At 39.2% G+C, this 27,944-nt stretch overlaps 1 protein-coding gene across 2 annotated transcripts in view; it reads right to left on the bottom strand.

Annotated features, from left to right (window-relative positions):
- Window positions 1-329: 329 nt before the first annotated feature.
- The window catches only part of LOC101624732 (gamma-aminobutyric acid receptor subunit beta-2), a 141,527-nt gene continuing 113,912 nt past the window's right edge, over window positions 330-27,944 (bottom strand). For both annotated transcript variants that reach the window (XM_012730187.1, XM_012730188.1), the window contains exon 6: window positions 330-6,202. In XM_012730187.1, the coding sequence (XP_012585641.1) occupies window positions 5,855-6,202 (348 nt within the window). In that variant the 3' untranslated portion in view covers window positions 330-5,854. The remainder of the gene's footprint in view (window positions 6,203-27,944) is intronic.

Genomic DNA, 27,944 nt, shown 5'->3' with positions numbered 1-27,944 from the left:
ATTAAAGACCTGTGCTGAATGGTCTCAGAACGGTGATAATTAAAGCAGTGGCCATTGTCCATAGTCTGTACTGTCCACGCTGACTTGCTCCTTCATCGCCTTTGCAACAGCCCGAGGAGGGATGTGCAATGACATTTTTGCTTTACAGGCAAGAAAACTGAGAGTTGCCAAATTAGGGAGCAGCACAATCACACACCTTACATACAACAGGCCAAAGCTCAAGCTCAAGTCTATTCCATCACAGACTCCAGGTTGCCAAACTTGTCTACTGCTTTCTACAAAACCACAGCTTTGAGCCCAAAGAAACCACACATCAATGCACACCTTTTTATGTTTTATTTAGATTTCTTGATTCAAGAACTACACACTAGCCAACATTATTATATATTTACATGCTGGAACTGGTTGTAATAATTTTAAATTCAAGAAAATAATTCTTATGTGCTACTCATTTATAATCCTCATTTTTTTTTACTATCTCGTGTATCCCAGAGATTTTAGTAGTCCTGTTTTTAGAAAGACATGAAAATAGATGCAATGATATCCACTTGTGATCTGCATTTTCTAGCCATTGGAAAATGTGCATTATGTGCATATTAAGAAAGGCTACCAGGTAATTAGTAAGGCTGATAATCACTACATTGTGAAGAAACTCCAATATCACGTTTTAGAAAAAGACAACTGAGAACTGTGCGGGGACAATATTCATAACAGAACTATTTAAACACCCATGCAAATAAAAATTTTAAAAAGTTATGGAATTGGAATCATTTGCAACTTTGAATTATGTTAAAAAGAACCCTGGTTGAACTCGAATTTTGAACGTAAAAGGGAGAGGTACAGCTTATCAGACCACTGACTTGCTTCAGAGAGAAGGACGCACGGGGCCATCCATTGGTCACTAGACACAGGAGAGGAGAGACACACTGGGTTTTGAAAACTAAACAACAGCAAGTTTTCTTTTTCATCACTTTGAAACATATTGATTTTACCACACACACAAAAACTTCTCAAAGCAAATTAAAGTTTGATGTTAAATGTGCGTCTCTATCTACAGAAATGGTTCACTTCAATTTCCAAATAATGAAGTTATTTAAGAGTGCTGTTGCTTTTTGAAAAATTGTTTCTTCAGGGCTATATCATAATTCACAATTATCTTTCTGTTGTTTCCTTACTAGTTTTTACACTGCCCTAGTATATTTGTAAAATATTTTCAAACCTTTGGTGTGAAGCAAACCCTACCCCCTACCCCCATTCTAGAGTCTTTGGTTGAAAGGAATAATACTATCTAAGGACAAAATGCTACCATTTTTTCTTTTTAAAAAAGGTCTTCTACTATGTATCATGTCTAGCAAATTCCTGGAGTGAGTGTGAATAACAAGCATTTTTATTTCCTGTAGTGCCATCATTGTAAATTTTTACTCTTTGAAAACTGAGATTTAATTTACAACCTGTGGTTTCTTGAACTGACATATAAAAAACTCTTGTCCAAGATCATTCTTGCTTTTTTCCCACACTGTCATTCCTCAGGCCATATCTGGGTTGTGACATGGACTATATAAGTTGTTACACAGCACTACTGAGCTTCTATAGAGGGGTGGGAGTGAGAGAACAGGCAAGTGAGGGTGTGTGTGTGTGTATGTGTGTGTGTGTGTGTGAGTGAGATAGCAAACCTTTCTGTCTGGGATCCAAATCAATGATGCAAAAGGGTGTTTAAATTACTCTGCTGGGGCACTGCAGTAACCGTACGTAGTAAAAAATAAAAATGAAGAATGAAAAAATGAAAACCATTATTTGTGTCTACTTAGTATTCATTTACAGCATGTTTGACTATTTACATAGTATTATAACACGTCAACGTAAGCCATAAACAGAATTAGCACATTGCCTTACCATAAAATACAAATTAGAAGTTAAAAATATTTAAGAAATCTGTTTTAGTATTTACACACGCTCGGAGAAAGTCATAGCTGCTCACATTACATCGACTGTACACTTAGCAAATGGCATGACTGCTACAATGGAGACCATTTGCCCCAACCAGCGAGGTGGGCTTTGGCTTTTTTTTTTTTTTTCTCTTTCTAGGATATTTTTTTTTTTAAATATAATTTTCTGTTTCCTTAAGACATTTTAGTTTTTAAATCACCAATAGACAATGTTGTTTCACTGAAAAAGAGAGCAAGAGACAAGCAATGGGAGGACTAGTTAATTTCTGATGTTCTGAGTTAGAGTAACTAATGTGGCATCAAACTGCACGGTGGTCCATAAGAACGGTAGGCATTGAGTTGCTGATAGAGAAATGTTCAGTACCCTGTATTACTTGTTTCATTATGTTGATCTGTTGGTTGCCAAATTAAAAAGGCTCATACACTGGTGTAATGAAGGAAATAAAACATATTAGCTTATTCCTTTGATATTCCAACATATGAACGCATATATATGTATGTCTGTTTTATGGACCTATATATATATACATATATATACATTAGATATGTTGTAAGACCTGTTTTTTTGTTGATTGTTCTGCTGTTTTTGTTGCTGAGTATGAAGTTCATCATAAAACTGGAACACAGTTACCTATAGAAAATGGAAATTGACTTATATGCCAATTTAATGCAGGTCTTCCTTGAAATAAACATGATTTATTTCCCCATTACGTATCCCACTGAACTTTCTCTATGTGTTGTGCTTTTGTTAGCTGACAGATTTTGTTTTGTGTGTGAGAGTGTTCCTAATGCTAGAATGCAAAGTCTTTTGGTTCATAAACCATTTTTATTATTTTTTTACTTAGCACTGCTTTTGAAGAAATGAGAAAAGGTCTAGATGGCACTGCTTAAGTCTTTTCCCTGTTATTAAATTGCAGTAGAAAGAATTGTAACATTCCTTATGCAAACACATGATTATGTTGCATGAGTTTTCAATTCTGAGAATGCATTTCATACCTACTAGCAGTCATGTACAATATATATATACATATTGAGATCAAAGGTTTCACTTAGACTGTGCATTTTAGAGTCAGAATTTGCCGATGAATTTCACAAAGATGAGAAAACACCTTAATTGCTGGCTATCTGGCTACTTTATAATCAAAAGAAAAACTCTATATAGATGTATAAATTGATAGCAGTATCATATCAGAATTTCCAAAACACACTTTTGGGGTCCTTAAGTTTAACCATGGGCTATCCAGCTGACTGGTCACTTACATAATCTAGCACCCTTCCAAGGCCCTCTCCCAATGTGATGACTACAATGCAATTCAACTACAGTAAACACAGAGCATAAGAATAAATCTATATCCACAAATATCTCTGGGCCAGAGGAATGAGCTGTTTCTACCTAGATGGTTACTAAATGCCAATGTATGGACTTAGATCTAGCGCATCTGTTTCTACCTTTCTTATTTTTTTTTTATCACTGAGAACAGAAATAAATCCCATGTCACAAGCTTTTGAGATACATGCTATAAAGTTGCTTCTCTCCACTTTGTCCTAGATTACTGACTTCCAGGGACATGAAAATTTTGTTGTAACCATAAGTGACAATATCAAGGATTTTTTATGGCTTTTATGATCATCGCAAATAAGAGCCCACTTCTAAAGAATTGGGCTGTGAGTTGTCTCCAGAAAAGACCTTTCCAGAATGGCATTTGGGAATTGTGCACCTGAGTTATTGATACGCTCTTGCCTGATGTTTTCTATTGAAACCTGACCTCCTGATGAGAAGGGCAAGGCACTTTTATTAGTGTGATGCCCACATGCTTGTCTAGGAGAAAGTACGTCCCTGGAGAAATGGAAAAAATTTCTACTCTGAGCTCATGGGTAGAAACTCAACTGGATTCTGCCCAAAGATCACCTCTTCAGGGGCATTCAAGCATATAAAATATAACACAAGGGCCAGAGTTTCCTAAGCTGGTGAACAACAAAACACTATCCCACATTGGGACAAATTCAGGAAACTGAGTGCTAAACCATTTTAGAAGTTGTTGTGTACAAAGGGTTGTAATGGAATAGCAGGATGCCATCATATTTCAGGCTACCGAATCATCAGGGGAAGAAAAAAATATTTTTATCTACAGGCAAATAATGGCCATGCTTACTTAGCCCAGTGAATGATGCTATCTGCAGTGTTTTGTTTTGTTTTAATAGATAGCAAAGTCACCTTCTGAGAAAAAGTTTCAGTAATCAAATTTAAGGAAAATTGAGCAACTTGTTCTTTACTGCAAAAAAATCAAAATATGAACCTTTTGCCAATATAAATATATTAGCTTATTCTCTTTCCTGCCCAACATGCGAATTCATCTGTCTGATTAGTATTGATAGAACCATGAAGACATCATTTGAAAATATAGCAAAAACCATATATTATGCCTGCCTGGTGATCAGGCATATAATTGTTTGCCATGACAATGGAGGCTTGTCACAGTCATCATGTTAATGTGGCCTTGTGCCATCCTATGTCCCACTGGTTTTCCATGCTTCCCTTCTTTAGGCAGACTGTGGAATCAATCAGCACAGCCCTGAAAACTAACCCAACAAATCCACAAACGGACTTTGCTTGTGCACATCGTCTTTGAAGTCTTGTTTGCTATGCAAAAGACAGAGGTAAAGTTTCTTACACATAAAGCGATACAGCTTGCTGTAGTATTACTTTTTTCTGACAGCCAAGAATATAAACAGAATTTTTGCAGGAAGAAAAATTGGAAAAGACCATTAAAGCCTTAAATAAAGGAACAAACCCTTCTTTTAACATGGCCTATTAATTAAGAAATAAACTTAAGAGGGAAAGGTTGCAGAGACAGCTGGTGTCATCTGAAAAAAAGCAACCTGTTTGTTAGTGTCATTTGTGGCCAGCATTAGTCTATTGGAATGCCTTCCAATGGAGCCAACATCAAACACATTTCTAACTTTGCTAACTCCTGGTATTAGGTCTTGGGGGGTTTGTTTAGTTAAACTATGGAATCATGTTCAGTGTGTTTGTGAGGTTGGGGAAAAAAAAAAAACCAAACAACCATTTTTCCTCCTTTTACCTTACGCACATAGTATGGAGAGACCAGATTCATGGGGCTGAGAAGCGTGATGCTGCTGGCTTGTTCAAGTGTGTCACAACAGCTCTTTCTGGATTTCCCACTCTGCTCTGGGTTGTTAACTTTATTTCAACCACCCGGAAAACAGCTTGCTAGAAAAACTTCTTTGGCCACCATTCATGACAATGCTCAGAAGTCTCCCCATCTCTAAATGCCAAAATGGAAGATGTCATGGGCTCAAGCAAACAGACAGGTCAAACTAGTTTCCTGAGTCTGTCTGGATACTCCCTGTCCTGTGTGATCTACATGTGAACCTTCTAGAATCCAGTAGGAATTATCTTCCTGCTGCGCCTTCCTCACTGTAATAAGACGGGCCCTAAGCAGTCTCAGCAAGCATGGCAGCTGGGGCCCTGAAAGCACAGCGCCATCTCAACAGCAGCCGACCTTGAGAATGAAGATGGTGAGGATATGGTCATGCCCACTTCTCAGTGAAATAACTGATCATGCTACTGGGCCTTCTAAGAATAGCTTTGAAATAATCCCTCTTTCCCCAGGCTGCCTACTAAGCATACATCTGCTCAGACTCGGTCTTGCCTGCGTGTGTACCAATCACTTGCATGGTAACTGGAATGCCACAAGGACCTGAGTGTATTCGTTACTTAGCAGAAGCAACCCAAATGGTATGGAATGGACCACAGGATAGGCCAGCAACTAAGGTATTTTAGCATCCCTTTTGTCCTGGATGGATGTGTTTCCCAAGTCCTACATCAGGCTGTACAACTGATTTGAGGAGGAATCCAGTCCTTGCTTCCCAGGGGAGGCTATGTTTTAGTTCACATAGTAAAGCCAGTAGACGATGTTGAAGAAGGAAAAAACCACCGGGAAGAATATGCGGGACCACCGGTCTATGGCGTTCACATCAGTCAAGTCGGGGATGGTGATTTTCAGTTGGGAGGCGCGTCTCCGCAGGCGGCTTTTCTTCTGTGCCATGTGTCGTTCCAGGGCGTTTCGGCCGAAACTATGCCTGGGCAGCCCAGCTTTCCGGTACTGGATGCTGGAGGCATCGTAGGCTAGCATGGTGCTCCTGGGGTCACCAAGCCCCATTACCGCCTCTGAAGTGGCCATCTCATTCTTTATCTCCAGAGTGCTCAGCAAGATGTTCTCGTGAGGGTCCATCTGTAAGGGAAAATAATCGAATCACACAATGAAAACCAGGAAGTTTTTTATTTACTTATTTATTTTTGATCGTGGCAACATTAGTTTATAACACTGTACATAATGCAGAGTTATGAGTCACACATCATAACCCTTAGATGCAGGTTGCTATACCCCACTGACTGTTTTTATTTATTTGTTTGTTTATTTATTTATTTATTTCAGTAGAGTTGACGTGCTACTTTATAGTAGTTTCAGGTGTAACACATAATGATCGGACATTTGTGTCAATGCAAAATGATGGTCATGGTTTATGTGTCTGTTGCAAATATTCCCAGCAGGTTTTCAAACTGGTCCTCCACCACTGTCTCTGGATGCCACATGCACACTGCTGCCCTGAGACTTAGTGAACCTCTTCAGCCACTCTCCCCACTTTACTCGCTCGCATGCCTCCTCTCTGGTAACCCCCAGCCCCCACCCCCAACTCTTCTTTATATCACTGAGACTACAAAACAATAAGCCTTTCTTGATTCTCTTTTCCCTTTTTATTATTTTGTAGCATTTCAAAATTTTTAGTAAAGTAACATTGCACTAGCGCATTAGAAAGCTTTCAGGTGTGCATCATTCAAAGCCAGCCTGTGTACGTACTACCTTAAGTTTCCCATTACAAGTCTGATGGTAGCCTTCCTCCTACCATTGTTTCCTTCGACTTGATTTTTTCATCTCACTTCCCCTCTCCCTCTGCAACCCCTCATTTGGTCTCACAGTGCAATTGCGTTATTGACTTCATTTATTTGGTTATTGACTTCATTTATTTGGTTTCTGTATATTGACTTCATTTATTTGGTTTCTGTATACCCTGTAGGAGTGAAGTAACATGGTGTTCCTATTTCTGTCTGACTTTCTCATGAAATGCCATATCCTCTAGGTCCGTCCAAGTTGTTGCAAGTGACAGAATTTCATCTTTTTCCTGTATATAGTTGTTTAGTATTCCATTGCATAGATATCTCACCTCTCTTTATCCATCATTTGCTGATGAGCACTTGGATTAGTTCTAGTTCTTGGCTATTGTCAACAGTGCTGCCACAAATATGGGGGTGCATATATCTTTCCCAATTGCTTTCTATTTCTTTCTTTTTTTTTTATTGATAAATATCCCAAAATGGTGTAAGTGGATCATATGGAACATCTCTTTTTAACTTTTTTTTGGTATTATTCACATCGGTTTCCTGTTGGCACATACACAGAGGCACTATTGCAGGTGGTTGAAGCAGTATCCACTACAGTTGTTAGGAGAACTGTCTTTACAGTCAGTCTGAATTATGACTCTGTCACATAAGGTATGTGAATTTCAGTTTCTTCATTTAGTAAATTACATATAAGCCAACCCTACAGGATTGCTGTAATTATAATAGAGCACTCCTAGTACCTTTTCTATTATTTCTTGTTAGGGCCTTGCAGGTGACAGACCATAGGATATGCAGTCTTGTAAGGTCAGCCTGGGCTCAAACCCCACCACATTGGTCAAGTCCATCAAATTCCTTAAGCCGTTTCCTCCTCTGCAAATGGGGAGTCGAGAACCCCCTCACTCAGGGCCACTGCCAGGTTGCCATGAGATAATATCCAGAAAAACTGCACAAAGATTCTTCTCAGTACAATTTCAATAAAACTTTGTTTTTCTTAGTGAGTTTAGTCATTTCATAACTTGACATAAACATATAACAAACTGTATTAGTTATGAGAGTATTAGGGGATTATTGACTGATCTGTGCCCACAATGGTCATCTAGTTACAATGACTAAATGATGAAACTAGAACTAAAACCAGTAGGTAACATTAAGCACATACTACATGGTATTCTCTATATATTGTATATATGTGATCTATGCCAGAAATATTTTATCACATCATTTAATGAGGGCTTTAAATGACATCTTATAACTTATTAAAAGATGATGGCTTAGGGCCCTCTCTGGTGGCACAGCAGTTTAAAGCACAGTGGGTTAAAGCACAGCACTAGAAGCTAAAGCTACTTCAGCATGAGTTCAACCCCCACCTCGAAGGTGATCCACATGGTGCAACAGACCTCGACTAACCCGCCTGCTGCTCCCCTCAGCTGCGTACTTAGTCGATCTTCCTGTTCTGCTCCCCACTCTGTCTCTGGTGAAGCCTCTCACTGCCCCTGCACCTCTGGCCTGTACCCCAGTTCTGTATGCATAAATAAATAAATCTTAAAAAAAAAAAGATGATGACTTAAATGTGCAGGATCAATATAGTAAGGTGTATGAACAAACAGTTTTGAACACAAGGGAGGGAAGAGGACTGTGGTAGTGGTTCACTGGTGATATAGTGGTGAGAGAACTATGGAGACTACACCTAGGGAAGGAACTCACTATTATACAAAAATGAATGTCGATGTAAGAAAATAAATAAGAGTAGCAAGAAAGAAGAATAGTTTTAAATAATATGCATGCTAGCAACATGTGAGGTGTTGAAATGCAGTAGAATTTGAAAGTAATACATGGACAGACTATGAACATAGAGGAGTGAGTGGGTGAGAGCCTGATTTGAGAGGAAAGGGAAGGAGGCAGAACTAGAGAAGAGTTTCTGAAACCAGGGAGTAAACTGTGCTGGCCAGTCACACAGGATGACCCATTCTCTCTTAGATGATTCATCTTGGCAATTAAAACTAAAAGATAAATGCTGGTATTATGAGTGCAATTATTAAATGATTGTGTATTGTCTTTTGTTTTATTAAGAAGGGAAGATTTGTGTGTCTTGTTTTTTAAAAAAAGTCCCAATTGCTACTGATAATAAAACCTATCTGTAACACATTATCATTAATAAGACAGTATATTTATTTTGTGGGAAGTCAGGATATAACAATTACCAGCAAATTATAAAATAAAGGAAAAGATAACCAATGATGGGTGCTGAAGATAGATGGAAGCAAACACTATAACCAAACACTTAATTGGGAGATACAATATTTGGAGCTTTATGAATTATGCAGAAGGCAAAGAAGACTGTTGCTAAGACTATATATTAACAATTAGCTTTCAGATGTGCTTTAATGACCACATATTATAAATTCAAATCTAAAATGTTTTTGAGAAATAGAAGCTATAAAATGTGCTGGGACATAATAATTGACCAATTAATCTCTACCCACAAATCGGACATTGTGTCTGTTTGGTTTATGGTAGCATTTTGCTTCGTAGAAATACTAAGCAAGTATCTCTTTAAGATTAATTTTTTTTTAAAGATTTATTTATTTGTGCATACAGAACTGGAGTACAGGCCAGAGGCTCAGGGGCAGCGAGAGGCTTCACCAGAGACAGAGTGGGGAGCAGAACAGGCAGATGGACGAAGTACACTGCTGAGGGGAGCAGCGGGCGGGTCAGGAGAGGTCTGCCACGCCATGTGGTCACCTCCGGGGCAGGCGGGAATCGAACTCATGCAGAAGCGGCTTTAGATTCTCAGTGCAGTGCTTTAACCCGCTGCGCCACCAGGGAGGGCCCCTAAGATTAATTTTAAAAATGGGTAAGATTTAGAAGTGAAAGCCCATAAATGTTGAAACACTTCTGTCAAGGAAGAGGCGGGAAACAGCTCTGCTGATGGATTCATTGGCCCCTACAAGGAAAACAAATATTTCATGGCATCTGCTTTGTATTATTGCTTCATTGAAATTGACTCACTGAAGGCTCACAACCATCCAGAAGAAGGAAGCTATTTCCTAAGTTGTAGGTAAGGGTTTCCCCAAATATCCCAAAGTTACATAGCTACAAAATGCTAGAAGCAAGGCTGTCATGTCCAACATTATGGAAAAGCAGAGCTGCTGGAAGAGAGAACACTTCTCCCTTGTTGTTTCAGATAGCGTATCATTTCTGGTTCTGCTCTGAGTGGTTGACTCTTACTTAACTACACAGGAAATAGCATTTTAGGAAAAATTTCCTAGGCTACTCTGTATGACAATGACCAGGATATTGGTGTTTCTGTTGAGCAAATGTAATAAGGACAGTTAGGCTTATATACTTGACCTGACTGAGTTAAAACCAGAAATCAGTAACAAGCACAATAAATGTAATGGAGTGGGCAAGTATTAAGAGAAGTTGTTTTAAATTTAGAACAAATGATGCTTGGATAATTCACTTTTTCCTGGTGGTTTTCATCTCCTATGAAATTCAAGATTTGCAGGATCATCCCTGAAGACTATATTTTTTTGTTTATTTATTTATTTTCCCGCATACATGGAAACAAGTATTTCTATTTCTGACCTTGGAAAGAGGACTCAGTTCCTTTAAATCTTGGTTTCTTTGACTGTAGGAATCAAGTTTGGGGAAGTTAATGGAGATACAATAAATGGGAAGAACTTGTGAAAGCAAGGCCCTGTGGATACTGATATCTTTGGCATGCTATGAATCCAGCAGAGTGAATACAGGTTTGTGTGATGGTAAAATACCATTAACCTATGCTCCAAGGAGAAGGAAGTTAGTTGCTCTTGTAAGTATCTGAGTAGGTATGAATAAGGTGCTTTCTCTGGGTGAACCTGCTCGTCTTAAGACTGGTGGAGTTAGCTATTCAGAAGCTGAAATAAGTGTGGTTGAAGTGAAGTATACTGAAGTATCCATTTATGAAGCACTACTCCTGTGTGTCTATCGTATTAACATCAGACACTTCAATTCAAAATATGATATTTAGTCTCACTTCAAGCTATTAATAGTCAAGGAATAAACTAACCTGAATAAAAAAAAAATAAAGTTTCCTCAAAACTCCCATAACCAGGAAGCTGTGCAGTGAAGAGGGATGAAGTGTCCTCTCAGTTCACAGAGATGTTGAGAAAGCTCAAGCTGGTTGTGGCTTCACTGGCTGAATATCAGAGTGAAGCCCTGGACATCTGCTCTCATTATTCTGCCCTGTTCTTCATCCAAGGACCAGTTTTCTCTATCTTTGTCTTATCTTCTTCCTACAAAGTCTCTTCTCTATGCTAATCTTCTGCAGAGATTAGCTGGATCCCTCCCCTGACAACTGGTTATTTTGGAAGTTTACAACAGTGAACAGTGGTGGAGTCAGCATCTGGGACTATGTCTGTCTCCTTTTAGAAGGGGAAAGACATGGTTCTTCCACGTTCTGATTTTTGATTCAAGACTATGCAGTCAACCTCCGAGTTCAGTTTTTTTTGTTTGTTTGTTTGGGTCTATAAAGTGGGGGAAAATACTAGCTTCAGTTTCTTAGGGTCATTTGAGAGGATTAAATAAGTCAGCACATGGAAAGTACTTTGCAGGGTTCTGTATATATAAGTATTCAAAAATTAAAAAATAAAATAAAGAGAAAAATTGATATTATATAAAATGTAACAAATAGTCATCAAATGAACAAATTTACCTTCTTTTCCTTCTTCCCAGTTCCCATACTAACTAATCTTATCCAAAGAGATAAGCAACATGCTTAGCTAGACAAGTTCCCTTTTGCTTAAATGAAGCTACAATAAGCAATGACACAAAGCTGTTTTTAAGATATTTTTCTAATTAAGTTTAGATTTACACTGTATTTGTTTTAGGTTCAAACCTCTAAAAATGTATGTTTTCTTACCACATTTACCACCAAAGTCCCAGCAATCTTCTAACATACTCTATTGGATCACTTCCTTTCCCTGCCCCCTTTCTGGTTACCTAAGTTTTACAGTCAGATGTCAGAAGATCGTTTTTGTTGTTGTTTTGGCTGACCCTTTGTTTCGTTTCTCTGTATTTTTCACGAGTGAAATAATGCAGTATTTGTCTTACTCAATCTGACTTACTTATTTTGTATTATCCCCTCCAGATCCCTCCATGTTATCACAAATGGCAAGAGTTTACCTTTTTATAGCTTAGTAATATTCCATTATGTGCACAGATTACATCTTCCTAATCCACTTGTATGTCTTTGGGCTCCTAGGCTATAGTTTTGTTTTTTTTGTTTTTGTCATTGTTTGTTTTTGCTTTGCTATTGTAAAGAATGCTTCAATGAACACAAGAGTATATATATATCCCTTCCAATGAGTATTTTTGCATTCTTTGGGTAGATACCTAGGAGTGGAATTGCTGGTTCATAGGGTAGATCTAGTTTTAATATTTGAGGGCCTTAATTTTTTTTATATAGTAATAGTTAAGTCTAGTTTCAGGTATTTGCCTCTTTTCCTATACCTTCCTCCTTGATAGGTGTGTGCAGATATCCTTGTCCTGCAGTCATGCATAGAAAAACAAACCATATTCCTTAGCAGCCCAGAAGCAGTACATACTCATATTGGGAAAGGAGAATAGGGAGATTTCAATCCAGATAACCTCTCAAATCATCAGAAGAAGGGTGAGAAGTTGCAAAAATCTAAGAAATCTTAACTCTGCAATTTCAATTACTGTGGCTAGAGTGTGAATAGGAGGTCTTGTTTTATCTTCCATGAAATGACATTGTTCCCTGAGTGATTTGAAATGCTAAGGCAATGAGCAGTGAACCCCCCAGGAATCTCCAAAGCACTCTTTTCAAGTGCAAAGACTTCTGAAACTTCCTTCCAAGCACTCAGTATTCTTAGAGGTGAAAGAGAGGTCACCCAACTTGAATAGGAACACAATATGAATTCTAGGAAAGCAACAGAAAACCAGCAACACCTTTCTTTTTTGAATCCTTTGACCAAAGTGAATGAGAAATGGTAACCAAATGTGTAAATACAGAATACACTATAACACCAAGGGCTTGCCAGAGGGTGGTTGTTTTTAATAAAAGCTAGTAAGAAAAAATGGGCTGAGATTATTTTTACTGTCTTTTTTGCTTCTTTATGCTATGGTAAAAATGCCTAAAGTCTCACAATCATAGTGTGGGGCTGGAATTAGCACCACCAGCCTTTTCTAAACAAACTTTGCCATACTCCATCAAAAGCCAGCAGCCCATGGATAGCTGGGGGCTAGTTAGTGGTAAAGGAGTACTTTATAACTGTAGAGTCAAACCTTGACATCTTTCTACAAAATATTTTCACTAGCCTGTGAAGCAGATACTCTAAGACTTGAGTAATATGGTTGTTTGGGCTTTTCCATTCCTGTGGGTCTATCATTGTAAGAGTAGCTTCAGGTTATCTTAGTAACCTGTCCCTTGTTGAGGAATCACAGGAATAACCCATCTTTGTGGATGGTGACCTGAGTGGCCTACTCTATTGACATCAGCAGGTGAATAAGATACAGGTCCTCCTTCCCTCTCACACACATTCATTTGGTCAAGCGGATGTATCAAGTAAAGTTGCTGAGGTTTAAGACATTGGTTCTCATGATAGTGAAGTTTTTAGAGGACAGAAGAGGTGGGCCTCAAGAACAGAAAGAGGGGAGTTAGATTTTTCACTCTAATGAAACCCCAAATAGGCTTTCATGAAAGTTATGGTTCATGCAGCTCAGTAATAAGGTAACACTCCCCAAGGACGAGCTGTCCTGTGAGCTGATGTCCTGCTCTGCTCGGTCTGTCTCGCAGGGGTCCCTACCCTTTCAACATTTATAGGCAGAGCAGAAAGGCACTGACTTCAGAAAGGAGAGTTGTTAGTAACTCCAGTCGACTCTGGGTCTTTGAGCTCCTCATCTAGGAAATCCAGGGGGGCTTAGGGTAGTCTCATGAACTCACCCACCAGGTTAAATCCTTCTGCTGTTACCTCACTGAGGAAGACCCATTTCCTATGACTTAGGTATCCCCAATGCAGACCATTACAGTTGATGTACAGTAAGTATTAAAAATCAAACCTGCTAAAGTATTGAGATGTATAAACTAAGTTCAGGCTAGAAAGATGATATTAACATTTGAAGCAGGCACAACTGGAAGAAGTTGGCTGGGTAGTGAGCTAGACAAAAAAATAAAGACCTGCCTGAAAGACACTGAAATCCAAATTTTTAGACATCACTGGAGGGATTAAGATCTCACCTCAGGGTTCAGCTCATATAAGCTGCTGTACCAGTTGCTTTTAGATCTAACGTATGTAAAGTCTGCTTTTCATTTCCATTTTAATCTTTAATTACTAACTGCTTTTTGAAAGAACAAAAATGTATGGAAAATACAGAAATTGTAACAGGGTGGTCCCTAGGAAAAGGGGGAGTATGACACATAAGAAAGACTCTCCAGCAAAAGGTCCACAGTCCTAGAGTTCCTTGCAAGCTGTGATCTTGGTGCATTACTAGTATTAACTTACTATATCAAATTCTGCAGTGTCTCTCAATATTTGAACTTTGCAGGTAGACATCCTAATTGGGATGACTTAATCTCTTCTGTTCTTTTACTTGCACATAACTGAGCTCATTATTCTTAGAAATAATTCCTTTACAGGTGTGTACTAATTTGTAATGATCTAACAGTTACAGGTCAATGATTCTCTAAATAATATGTGGATTGAGATAGAAAGATGAATGCTAAATTTGGGGAAAAGGAGAATAGTTTTAAATGACTACATTTAATAATAATGAATGACTACATTTAATAGTAATAAAGCACAATTAATCAAAAACATGGTGAGTGGAAGTCTTTTTAAAAAGATGAGAGAATTTTTTCTGGGCTTCTTTTTCTAATGTAATATAGTATAAGCTACTAGCTTCTTGTTTTTTTTTTTAAGATTAATTTTATTTATGCATACAAGAACTAGAGTACAGGCCAGAGATGCCGGAGGTGAGAGAATTCACCAGGGACAGAGCAGAGAGCAGAACAGGCAGTTTGACTGAGATACACCACTGAGGGAAACACTGGGTGGGTCAGGAGAGGTCTGCTGTGCCATGGGGGTCACTTCCCTGGCCAGGGATGGAACTCGAGCTGCAGTGGCTGCAGACAGCTGCATAGCTGTCTGTATTTTAACCTGTTATGCCACCAGGGAGGACTCACAAGCTACCAGTTTCAATTAAAGTTGAAAGGCAGGGATGATTTTAATTGTGTAGAAAAATATAAGAGGTTGGTGTTAGACTTAACTCCCCTGAAGGAAGAAAAAATGAAGGAAAATTATTGACAATGTATTAATTTTTTAAGGACTTATTTATTTATGCATACAGAACTGGGGTACACACCAGAGGTGCAGGGATGGTGAGAGGATTCACCAAAGACAGAGTGGGGAGCAGAACAGGCTGACTGACGAAGTACACTGCTGAGGGGAGCAGTGGGCAGGTCAGGAGAGGTCTGCCATGCCATGTGGATCACCTCTGGGGTGAGGATTGAACTCATGCTGAAGTGGCTTTTGTTTCTTAGTGCTATACTTTAACCCACTGCACCACCAGGGAGGGCGCACAATGTGTGAATTTTAGTGGATATTTCTTTCAGCCAAAGGAGGGACTTGCTCAAATTATCACAGGTTTTCCGAATGGAGCTAGCTTTGTCCTATTTTGACAAATTTCAGAAGATCTGAGAATCTAGTCAATACTGATGACGCAGAAAAGTCTCAACACCAGGAGCTCACATCCTGAGAGGTGAAGCTTGTTCCCATTCAATTTTCATCAGATTTATTGACTCAAATCCCAAGCTGGAGAGGACCCATCGATCCATTCTTTTCATTAGCAGGTTTTCTCAACTCAAAGCATCATGGGGGATGACTTGATAAATACTTTTATACACACCATATAATGCATATTCACAATTTCCCAATCCATTTTTAAATATTACTATGGAGGATTTGTGGTTCCTTCCTGTAAGGCAGGAAACATCCCAGACAAAGATTCTAACACATAGGGGTGGAGGGAGAGGAAGAGCCATAACTCAAAAGAAGAGATGTTATGATCTCTGACTGGTATTTAAAGGTTGTCTAGGGTTTAAATACCATTGTTTAAAGGGAATCATCTTCCAACTCCCAGGCCAGTGAGCTAAATGTGGCAGCTGATCAGGTCAAATTTGAAGATTAATTGGTAGGTCATGACTGACTTAAAGGTTGTAATAGCAGTCATGGGAAGTCATGGTTTCCTGGTTTCTGTGTTTTGAAACCAACCCCAATCTTGTCCCATAAACTAATGAGCATGAGTTTGGACACAAAGAAATACCCCTTGCTGGTATTCTGGGTCCGGGGGGAATTAATAACTGCTGCTCCACTTCAGCTAGAAGGAGAAAGCTAAGGCTTTCTGTCCTCGTTAGTCAAGATCCCGATGTTTTAATGCATCTAAAACATCTGACAGTTCCTCTCCTCATGGACAGTATTGACTCAAAGAAAGAGAGTTTCTAAGCCTATAGAGTTCAAAGCCCTCTAGTGAGACTCTAATCAGCTCCACTCACATGCATTAGAGACACACACTCCCTCCAAAGAAGCTTCCTTAGCCCCTGACTCGTACTGTTTTAAGGAACCAAGGCAGCTGACCTAATGCAGACCCCGCTCTGGGCAGGATTCCTGTGGACATGTGATGAATGAAAGTTAAGGGAAAGAAGCCACAGCCTTCCACCCCCTAGAGATGCAGGGACACAGACCTCAGTGCCTGCTCGTTCAGAGTTCAGCTTTGTTCCTGACTGGCCAGGGTGTGAGGTGGTGCTGAACGGAGCTCTTGAACAAGGAGCACTGTGTGGGAGGGCATGTGGATTCACATTGATACTGAACCCTGTGACATGTGTTTATTGTATTGACTAGCACTGGGTCTGGAACTTGTTCTTAAAAAGGCACTGATGAAAACGGAATCAGCAGAAGTCAGAAAAAGTATGTATATGATCAAAATAGCAAAGGCAGAAGAATTGATGTTCAGGGCAATGTCATTGTAACAAATATGAGTGACAAGAAATTACAATAACAAGAAAATTTATAAGCTCCAGATAACTTCTTAATGGAACATCACAGGCACTGAATAATATGCCCCTATATGAACAGGATCGAGGCATTTCTAACACTGACTTGTTGATGACCATCAACAGGGAGAAGGAGGCTTTCTGATCATCATGCCTTTCTACATCTTGTATCTTCCAGACTGCACTTCAAATGTTCCTTCCATCAGGGAATGACCTAGACCCTACCTCACTGTATAGGTCCCCAGATATAAGCTCTCACAAGGAATTATTCCCATTATAATTATATGCTCTGCTTAGGTATTTGTTTCAGTTGTATCTTCCTCTAGCGACAGAGTGAGGTCTCTGTGAGAACATGAGCATATTTGATAAGAATCCAAGAATATCTGTTGAGCTAGTAGATGCTCCAGTGGGGTAATATTTGTGGGCAGCATAGTACATTCCAGATTCACTTCTAAGCTCTCTATACAGATGACTGCACCTGTCCCTCACCACAACCCTTTGAAGATTAGCTTTCATTTTATAAGGGGGCAATAAGCTGAGTTCCTGGAAAACTAAATCCCATCCTGAAAGTAGACACAAAGAGGAAATAAGGAGGCTGGGACTTGAACCTGTAAAGCTCTATTTCATAGCCTTACACTAAACATGCAGGTTACACTGGGGTCTATTTATTATAAGCCCTTTAAGAGAAAGTCAAGTTCCCTATTTTTGAGGGAAAGATATCCAGTTAAAAGAGAACATATACATGCAGCTTAAGGAACACAGACAAGAATATGGGGCAGAAATAGCGGGCAGGTCACGGGGCAGGGGAAGGTGGAGGAGGTTCAGGGACTTCTTGAGGGTCAGAAGAAGCACATGATGATTCACCTAGTGGGGAAAGAGAAGGAGAGGGAGGATGGTAAAGGGAGGAGGAGGAAGAAGAGAAAAGATGAGAAGAAAGAGGAATATAAGGAGAAGGTACAGGGGACCCCCTACATGCAGACAACATTGTACTCAGTAAATACCCAAGTTAGAGAACTTGAGGGATTTTCTCTGGGTGTTCTCTGCTCAGCTTGGTCTGACTACATTTTCAGAAGAACCAGCTTGTGAAGTAGAGAGACCTAAGTTAGATTTTAAGACAGGTACCACACATCTCTGCACTCTTCCTGCAGACTGTGGGAAATCTCAGGGTGAACCTGCAGTGTCTGCATCCACTGGGCCACAGCAGTGGTGGTGAGCTGGACCATGGGTGCTGAGCGGGGCTGCTTGGGTGAAGGCCCACTGGATTAAAGGCTCCAACACAAAGTTCTGTGATCTTAAGCAAAGACTGAATCTCTCTGTGCCTTGGATTTCTCTACTGTACAAGCACCTGCATTATTAGACACTGGGGAGGATTAAGTGAGATAATTCACAGAAAACACCTATAATAGCGCCCTCCATGAGAAGCTCAAAGAACAGCAACTTTGATTATTGAAGGACTAGGTGGTGCTACATTAGAATCAGCGAGGCCTGGGATGGTAAATCAGCTTACACCCTAAACAACTGAGGACATGCTGACTGGCAAACAGAGGCTGTTTAATTGCTCTAAGAACAAATAAATCCATCAGTACACTGTGATTCTCACTGCAACAGCCTGGAGGCAAGGAGCTCCTTGCAGGTTTTGGGCTGTGTGAATCTTCAGGTTCAGTCTCCTAGGAACACATCTAAAGTTGAAAGCTCATTATTCACAGACCTAAGAAAAAAAAAAAAACTGTGAATAATGGTTCTTCCCCAAGCTTAATTTAGGGACCTTGCTTGTTTCTTTATGCTTACAGTAGTCAGAAACAAGAGTGACACACAACATCCCATTATGTCATTTGCCAAAGGATCAATAAGTCACACAAAGGAGGAGTTTGCACCCTTTAGCAAAATGAAGTTTTCAGACTTGTTTTAGCTTCACTTATTTTTAGGAAATATGTCTCTCTTCCTCCAAATTAAATGCATCTATAAGGAGAGTTTCATTATGATGATAATGATAATATGAAATTACATTCAGCAGATCATCTTTATACAGCGGCATTTTAAACTCTGGTGTCGATCCAAAACAAATCCATAGCTAATTAGATCTTGCAGACTTAAGTTTGGGAATAGGTTGTACATTTTAGCTTCTCTACTGATGAGCTGTGTGACCTTGAGTGAGTTCCACAGCTAAGCTGAGCTTTAGTCTCCTCATCTTTAACATGGACATACGTCATCTCATCTTTGAAAATAAGCCATATTACACAGGGGCTATTTTAAGAGTCAGATACACTATATGAGGAGATAACTGTCAGGTCTAGCACAGTTAGGTGTATATCAAAGTCAGTGCTAGGACAGCTGGTGGATTGGTTACAGAATGGAATATCCAAGTCACTGAGAAGAACAGAAAACAAAGGTTTTTCTGAGGTGTTTGAATTAAAAAGGAAAAATTTGAAGACTAAATATGGAACCTTGTTGCAAAGGTTCCATCTCCTCTTAGAACCAGGTAGGGTTGACAAGATTTGGGCTGGTGTAGGGGCGCAAAAATCCACCATCCCCAAATATGTCCTTTTGGTCAGAAGGGGCTCTGAAGACTAGGTGAATTAAAAAGACTTCTTGATTTTTTTTTTTTAAGATAAGGTTTTTATTTTAGAATTTTTAAAGACTTTTTGATTTTGAAAAAGATATTTACACATAAACTTTTTTAAAAAAGAAACAAAAAAATTATTACTTATGTATGTAAGGACTGGGGTACAGGCCAGAGGTACTGGGGTGGGATGTGTGTGTGAGAGGATTCACCAGAGATGGAGAACAAGCAGATTGACTGAAATACACTGCTGATGGGTGCAGCAGGCTGGTGAAACAGGAGAGGTCTGCTGCACCATGTGGGTTACCTCCCCAGCCGGGGATTAAACTGTGCTACAGTGGCTGTGGATAGCTTCATAGTGCTGCAACTTAACTCCCTATGTGTCAGGGAGGCCTTACATATAAACTTCTACAAAGGCATGTACAGAAAGACCTAACCTCCATATCTGTTTTCCAAGGAGAAGATAGAAGTAAAATCTACTTATCTTCAGCTACCATGTCTTTCCTGGTAAGCTCCCTAACTGGCCTGTCTGTTGCTTTCCCAACTTCCCTTGTCTTAGCTGAGCTATTTTAAAATGGAGCCCAGAGCCATGAAGGTAAGTTAGTCTGTTACACTGGTTTTCTCCCATGTAGACAGGAAATGCATGTTTTTAATAAACATTGTCTTTGCAGTTTTCCTTATCAATCTGTCTGAAGTTTATCTGATCATTTGCCAGCCTAGAAGAACCTGGAGGGCAGAGAGATGATTTCCTCAGTGCCCCTACACTAACTTGCTCATTCGCACTCTTTCCCTCACCCCCATACCTCTATGCATGCTTTGCACAGCACATATATTAAAACTGGGTAGTAAATCACTAAGGTCTCATTAATAAAATTCAAACAGTGGTTTTCAATCATTTCAGTTAAAACTCAGCCTAGGACAATGGCAAGATGATGAATAATTTATAATTATAATTATAAAAAAGTTCTTTTCCATGATCTTTTCCAAAATCTTGTGAGTAAATCTTGATGTTATCCTATAGCAATTTTAATAAAAGTTCCCTCATTTATTTAAATCACTTAAGTTTCACAAATGGCTTTCCTATCTTTTATCTCAAGCCCTCTGCAACAGAAAGAACTTGAAAGAATGAATGGAATGAACAGAATGAACAGACATGGCCACCTCATCTTATGGGTATCAAAATGACAGCCTAAACTAATTCTTTTCCCAAAATTGCACAACTTTTCGGAGCCTAACATAGGTTGAGTATCTCAGCTTATGAAATCCAAATTGCCCTCTGACTGGTTCTGTCAATTATAGAACTGAGCATCATATGCAGCATCATATGTAGCCTGAGAAGCATCATATGCAGCCTGAGAAGCATCACATGCAGCCTGAGAAGCAAATGTATCACTCAGAGAAACACAGGTTATTCCAGCTTTCTTCAGTCCCACTTCTAATACTAACTTACAGACCCTAAACAAACACTGATATGTCTGGGTTTCAGCATCTGCATATTAAAATAACTTTCCTAAGTGGGGTTTTCTTCCTAATCCTGTGGGAGGCGCTGCCCCAGCAATACTCCAGAGTCACAGAATAGGCACGAAGATGGTAAGCACTGGTGGCACAGGGTTGGCACGAAGGTGTAACTTGCCATCTTAAATAACTCAGCTAAGTTCCCTCCCTGGTGGCACAGGGGGTTAAAGCATAGCACTGCAAACTGGCCATGGCCTCTTCAGTGCAAGCCCGATCCCTGCCCCAGAGGTGACCACATGGTGCAGCAGCCCTCTCCTGTCTCCCCTTCTGCTCCCTCTCAGCAGTGTACTTCATCAATCTGCCTGTTCTCCCCACTCTGTCTCTGGTGAATCCTCTCACCACCCCTATAGCTCTGGCATGTACAAATAAATAAATCTTAAAAAAATCCTAACTCAGCTAAGATAAGGAAGGGGAAGGAATTGCAATTTCAAAGGAATTTAGCAGGGAAGACACAGTAGACAAAGATATACAAAGATATAATGTTGAAGTCCTTCCTTTTCCAGCTTGTCCCCCAGCCTTGGGCTCTGATACTCAGTGGGGCCCACAGATTAGCAGCCTTGAGCTCACAGAGAATTTGCCAGACATGTACACTCAGAGGATCGAGAAGATGTGGTATGTGTGTGTATGTATGTGTATAAAATGGAATACTATTCAGCTACATAAAATGATAAATGCTTGCCATTTGGGACAATATGGGTGAAGCTGGGACATTATTCTAAACAAAAGAAGTCAGAAGGAGAAGGACAAATACTGATGATGTCATTTATCTGTGGTATATAGAGAAACCAAATAAAAGATCAAATAATGTCAAACTTATAAATTAACCTTTGAACAATAGAACTGAAACATCCAGAGCAGGAGGAGAAATAGGGGGCTGAACAAAGTGGGGGTGGGTGGGGAGGAACTATGCTGGTGAACTGCTTTGGCAGTGGGTGTACTATGGGTACACCCGAAAGGGGTGAGGGTACCCTCAAACATCTCTCTAAAATACAACTGATGTAAGCCAAAATACCTTAATAAAAAAACATTTTTTTAAAAAACAAAGACTCACCCTAATCTACACTGAAGGTTGGCAGCAACTGCTGGTTTACATGGTCTCTTGGATCCCCTCAATTTATAAAAGTCAATGACTATTGGATTTTCTTTTTTTCTTATTTTTTCAAATTGTAATTTTCCAAGAGCATAGGGGAGCTCTCCAAGCTTGATAAAAGGACTCTTCATCCTCTAGGCAGAAAATGGTGGAGTTCATGCTTTTCATGCTCCCCTCACAGGATGCTGAATTAATCACCATCAAAGTACCTGCCAAACCCTCAGGGGGGACATTGAGCTGGAGAAGCAGCCATAAAATCTACTCCAGCTGGGGAGCCCACAGACAGCTGTGGTCTGATGATTTCTGTGTGGTTAGCCAATTACATGGTGAATCACCTCAGCGAGTATTTGCCAAATGCCCTAGCCACCCTGACTCCCCACTGTGTTGAAGGGGACAAGTCATCTGAATCCAGCTTGTCAAACATCTCTCTCTTCCTTCCCACATCCTATGGCTAGCCCCGAGACCTGCAGACGATGTCAGATAGAGGATAAGCATCATGAAACACAAGTTGCAGACGGAGGGGATGAAGTAAATGAAGAATGAAGGTAGGAAAGAATAGCAAATCCAGCAGTCAACCTTGTTGAAGAATTGTATGTTTCAGCAGGATATTATCTGACCCTGATAATGCTCAAAGAAAAAAGGACCTGAGTTCAAATCCCAGACTGGTTAGTTACTAGCCCTGTGACTGAATGCACCTGCTTTAGGGCCCTCAGTTTCTGTCAATGGTGCAATCTTAGCGGACTGTCAAACCGAGAACTTTGACAAACCTTTTCCTTTCATAAGCTTCAGAAACATTCTGGAAATGTGCCAATATTAATATTCTTAGCCCATGAGAAATTCTGATTCAGGGAATCCAGGATGGGTTGGGGCCTCTATACTGCTTAGATGTTTACTGATCAGTGATACTGTGTTCTGAGGATGAGGCCCTGCACTGTGCTGTTGGGTGGCAGGCAATGGCTGGAAAGAGATCACTCACGCAGAGCAATTATAAGTTTTTGGTAAATGTTAGCTCTGAAGACATCACTAGTGGTGCAGACAGGGGCATGGTCTGCTCCATGTTGTGTGTAGTGGTTAGAATAGGGAGAGAACAGTGCCTGCTTCCTAACAGTTCTTAGAGTTCCAAAGTTCTATGTGCAAAGGACTGAGGAATCACGCAGGCCATATCATGAGGTATCACGCAGACCATGAATAAGGTGCTGCTGGCCTTCAGACAAGTGATGCTGGAGACATGAGTGTTCATTAGCTCAGTACTGTGTGTTCTTGGATTAGTCAGTCTCCTTTTCTGGTTGTTAGTTTCTTCACTTGCAAAATGAGGGGATCTTTTAATGTTCTTTCAAGGGATAGGTAGGCATGGTTATATTTTAAACCCAGGCCAGAAGGATATGAGAGATGCTGGTGGGAGGAAAAAAAAAGAAAAATATATATTGTAAATATATAACAGAAAAAAAAAAAAGCGAGCAATCTGTCGAGTGATTTGATATCTTAAATTTATTAAATTCAGAAAAAATGTCTCACCTATGTAAGTTAGAGATATTCTTTGTCCCCAGGCACTCTTTAATTTTTTCTGCATATGCTGCTGCCAATTCTCAGTCCAAGAAAACAAACAACACTATTATTCCATTGTAGCTATGGGCCTCCAGACCAGGCAGAACAGCCAGATTTTGTTGGGAAGGGGGACGGGGTGTTCTGTGCTCAGTGAGGCCCTTCCTGAAACAGCTTCAGAAGGAAACATCTCCTTCCGTGAAACTCGGGTGTCTACATGGTGCTGGGTGCTGAGAGGGAGTCACTGAGATTTTTCTTGTGTTTGTCCGGGGCCAGTGGCCCTTCCCATCAGACCAACAAAGATAATGATTCTGGATTTAGGGACAAATCTCAGAGAGAGGAAGCATCAAGTTTTGCTCTTGAGGTTCCTTTCCTGAGAGACATCGACTTCGCAGTTACCACTTAGGTAACCTCTACAGTCCTCCAGGCATTCTCCCTAGGCCCTCTTCATGCTCCCTGAAACCATCTTTTGAGGGTGGAACAATAAGCTCCACTTAACAAGTGAGAAAACTGAGGCCCAGAAAGCTTTCCCATGCTCACAGAGGTAGTTAGGGAGCTTGAACTCAGGACTGTCTGAAATCCCAAATTTCATGGGTGGGATGAAGCTCGACCTGCCTGTGCTTTTAGCTATTACACTTTCTCAGGAGCAATGGTTTGGTAAGCACTTGCTGAGTGATGCACCCATATGAAATTGCTCCTGTCAACTCTGGTTGCATGTGTTTCTGTGGGGGCTATGAAGAAGGGGTGCAAATGGAGGCTATAAGACTCAGACTTGCCGTCAAGACTCAGAAATGCTTGGCCCCATGGAGGTTACCACCTCAGCAGAGGAAACCTGCTCTGGGACCCTTGGAATCAGTCCAGTTTCCAGCAAATTCTTGCAGCTGAAACTAGCAGCAGTGTGGAGAGGCAGAGATAGCTCATTTCTGGCTGAGGGAGATTTCAAAACTATGTCAGAGTCCATTATTGTTATGTCTCCCTCGATGCCCTTTACCAAAATTTAACAAGCACCAAGCAATCGTGCAAACCTCTTTTCAGCAGAGGCCATAAACAAGTCTTTAGGATCACAAGGCTTCCTAGAGGTACTGTATTTTTTTTCTATTTACAAAATAATTTAATATTAACAGAAGTTGGTTAGTAAAAATTTAATACCAGAATGTGATTCCCAAAGCTATTCATGAAATAGTTTTTTTTCTTCTCCTTTTTTTCAACAAACATGATCTTTCCAGAATTTTCCCAGTAATAATTATATTGCTGATACTGGATCAGTTATACCATTTCCTAGAATCTGAGATTTCATCAACTGTAAAATACAACTTCAATTTATTTATTTGTTTATTTTTAAAACAAAGGTGGAAAAGACATAAGGGTTTATAGGTATAGGTAATCATCACACTAATGCCAGGAGTCGGAGTCTCCAAAGGTAAATTTTTGTCTTGAATTTGAAGATTACTTTGTGCTTTTCCTTAAAGAATATATGAGTTAAAAATGGATTCGATGTCTGATATTGAACTAACAACATTCTGTCATTTGGAATTCTAGAATAAATCGAACACCTAAAGAGACAAAGTATTACTAGCCATTCTGAAAAAAATACAAAGCTTACATATATTTATTAAGTGTTGTTCATTAACTATTGTTGAGCAGTGAACTGGGTATCCTAACAGAATGAATATATTTCAAAATTAAGATTTTGGGTTCTGATTTTCATAGTAGGACAGGAGATGACCAAGTTCACTTCATGGAAGAGCTGTGAAAACTGACCTTTTGATGGAACGTAACAGGGCAGGGAGGCTCAAGTGACTTTGCTCCTGGATTGTTTCCTAGGTGCTTTCTCTGTTCCATTTACTTACCTAGGAATGGGCATTATACCTGTCCTCAAAGATTCTGATGGCGTTTGATGTACTTAAATGAGGCACCATAAGAAGCACATTAGGAAAATGTAGATGTGCCAGGACACGATATTATGATGATCTATGGGACCTGTCTACTTGGTTAATTACTATGTACTCTGTATTTAAGTACCAAGCTACTTAGTACTATATACTTTACCCAAGGTAAAAAGTCTACCTTATCAGATGTGTCATTTTGGGGGAGGGAGATGGGTCTTAAGTAGTTCCTACCACAGGAAAGTATTGCATGACATTTCTCTCCACAATTTCATTTTTTTTTCAAAAGTGAATGTGTTCAAATGGTTTTCAAGTAACACTAGAACACTAGAATATATATATACCCTGTACATTTTAAATTCAGTAGTAAATCTTGGAGCAAAAATAAATGACAGTAGGTTTAACTGAAAGGAGACTATGGGACTAGTGAATTTCAGGTCGGAACATTCAGTAAACAATCTCGAAGTATATGATGCTTACGGGGCTAAGATCCTGGTGATTACACCCCTAGTTTGCAAAAGGGGTTGACTTGTCTTATGTTACACAGTTTATTAAATGACAGCCTTGACCCTGGAATCCTGAGTGTCCTGCATTTCAGTCTAGTTCACTTAGGACTTTTAAGTGCAGGAAGGCTGAAGTGTTGCTGTAGGTGCATCTTGGGTTGAAAAAAATGAGGGGTCTCTGTTCACCTATCACTGGAATTGTGAATCTCTAGTGGTAACATGGACAAAAAAGCTGGTCATCACGGGCTTGATGCTCCTAGGGTAAAGCAGGGACTAACCCAGCCAGCCCCCTCGCCCTCATCCTCTCTTCTTCCTTCCTTCTCTTTCTCTCTCTCTTTCCTACCTTCATTTATTTTCTTTCTGGTAACACTGATTGTTAGTCTACAATATAAATAATAATTTTTACAAACAAGCATGAGTATTTTGATGTAATCACTACTAGATGTAACTACTAGAATACTAGTTAAGTGAAAAAAGAGTTGGAAAAAGCAGAACATGTGTTTGTGGTTTATGTGTATATGGGTGTGGTAAATATGGTGTGTGTATGTGTGTGTGCATGTGATTGTGAGTGTGTGTTTGTAAGAGAGAGAATAAAGATCATAGGATCAGACTTCAAAATCAGATTAGAATGTGTATGTATGTTTGCATGTATAGGTACATACCTGTGCACACACAATAAACATTCTTAAAATTTAAAGGTAATAAATACTCATTGTAACAATTCTAACACTGCAGAAAGATACACAGTTAAAGAGAGTTCCTAGAACCCTATCCACTCTGTAAATGTACTAGTAGGAAAACCAGTTTTTAAAAATCTTGATGCTATTTATTGGTTCTACCCCTGGAAACACATCAAGTTAAAGACTGTCTTGCACCAAGAGTAATGCATTACTCATGATGAAGTAAATATAAAACATGAAGCAACAAATAAAAATAAAAAACTCTCAAGAAAATTTAGGCTATGCTTAATCTAGAGTTTCAAAAGGAATTTTATCTATTCTAGAAAATCCAGAAATTACTTAAGTTTAAATAAATAAATATAAAAGTTGAAAACTTGTTATGGAATAAATGACAGCGCAGGGAAAATACTTGCAATAAACAAGTAGTATGTAAATATAACATGTGTGTATATACCATATATATATCACAGACATGATAAATGGTTAAAATCTTTCTTCTACTTAGAAGACTTAAAACCAAAACAAAGAAAAATAGGTAAGAATCAAAATAGAACACTTGATAGGAAAATCAATTTAAATAGCACATAAATGTATAAAAAGACAGTCAATTGTTTAAGAAATCTGAGAGATACAAGTTAAATATGAGAGAAATTTAAAATAGTATAGACATTATAATTTGTGAAGAGCAATCAATCAACTGGGATAAAGGGAAAATTTTAGAATAATAAATATATAAAAATGGTTACAAAATAGAGGGGGTTTTCCCTCATCAAAAATGTGGGCTTTCAATGGGTTTTCCTTTCTTATATTTTCAAAAAAGTCTGGAGGAAGGGCTAAACAAATGGAAATACATTTAAATATTCCCAGTGGCCATCCAGTTGCTCATTGCTATTCATTAATTTCATATATTTTTAATGATAATGAAAATAACTGTACTTTTAGAATATATTTAGAACAAAGATAAAAAAATTGAAATGTTCATTGTGGAAAGAAAAGCTTGATCAGAATGACAAAACAGGAAGACAGAGGAATTAAACCCTTTTATAAGGTCAAACATTTTATCATTATTTCCTGGATTCTGGATTTTTCTGTCTTGGTTTACCTAATCCACATTTTATGCATGATTTTGCCTTTTATGTACTTACTCTTTCTAAAATATTTGCATCTTTGACTTCTAGAACTATTCTGTAGGGTGGGTTGGGAAAGAGAAATTAAAATACATTTAAAGATTCCCAATGACCATCCAG

Source organism: Condylura cristata, unplaced genomic scaffold, assembly GCF_000260355.1.
Source record: "Condylura cristata isolate star-nosed mole 26May11 unplaced genomic scaffold, ConCri1.0 scaffold00026, whole genome shotgun sequence".
Taxonomy (NCBI): Eukaryota; Metazoa; Chordata; class Mammalia; order Eulipotyphla; family Talpidae; genus Condylura; species Condylura cristata.
Note: the sequence above shows the minus strand (reverse complement) of the source record. Positions and strands in the feature narration are given on the sequence as shown.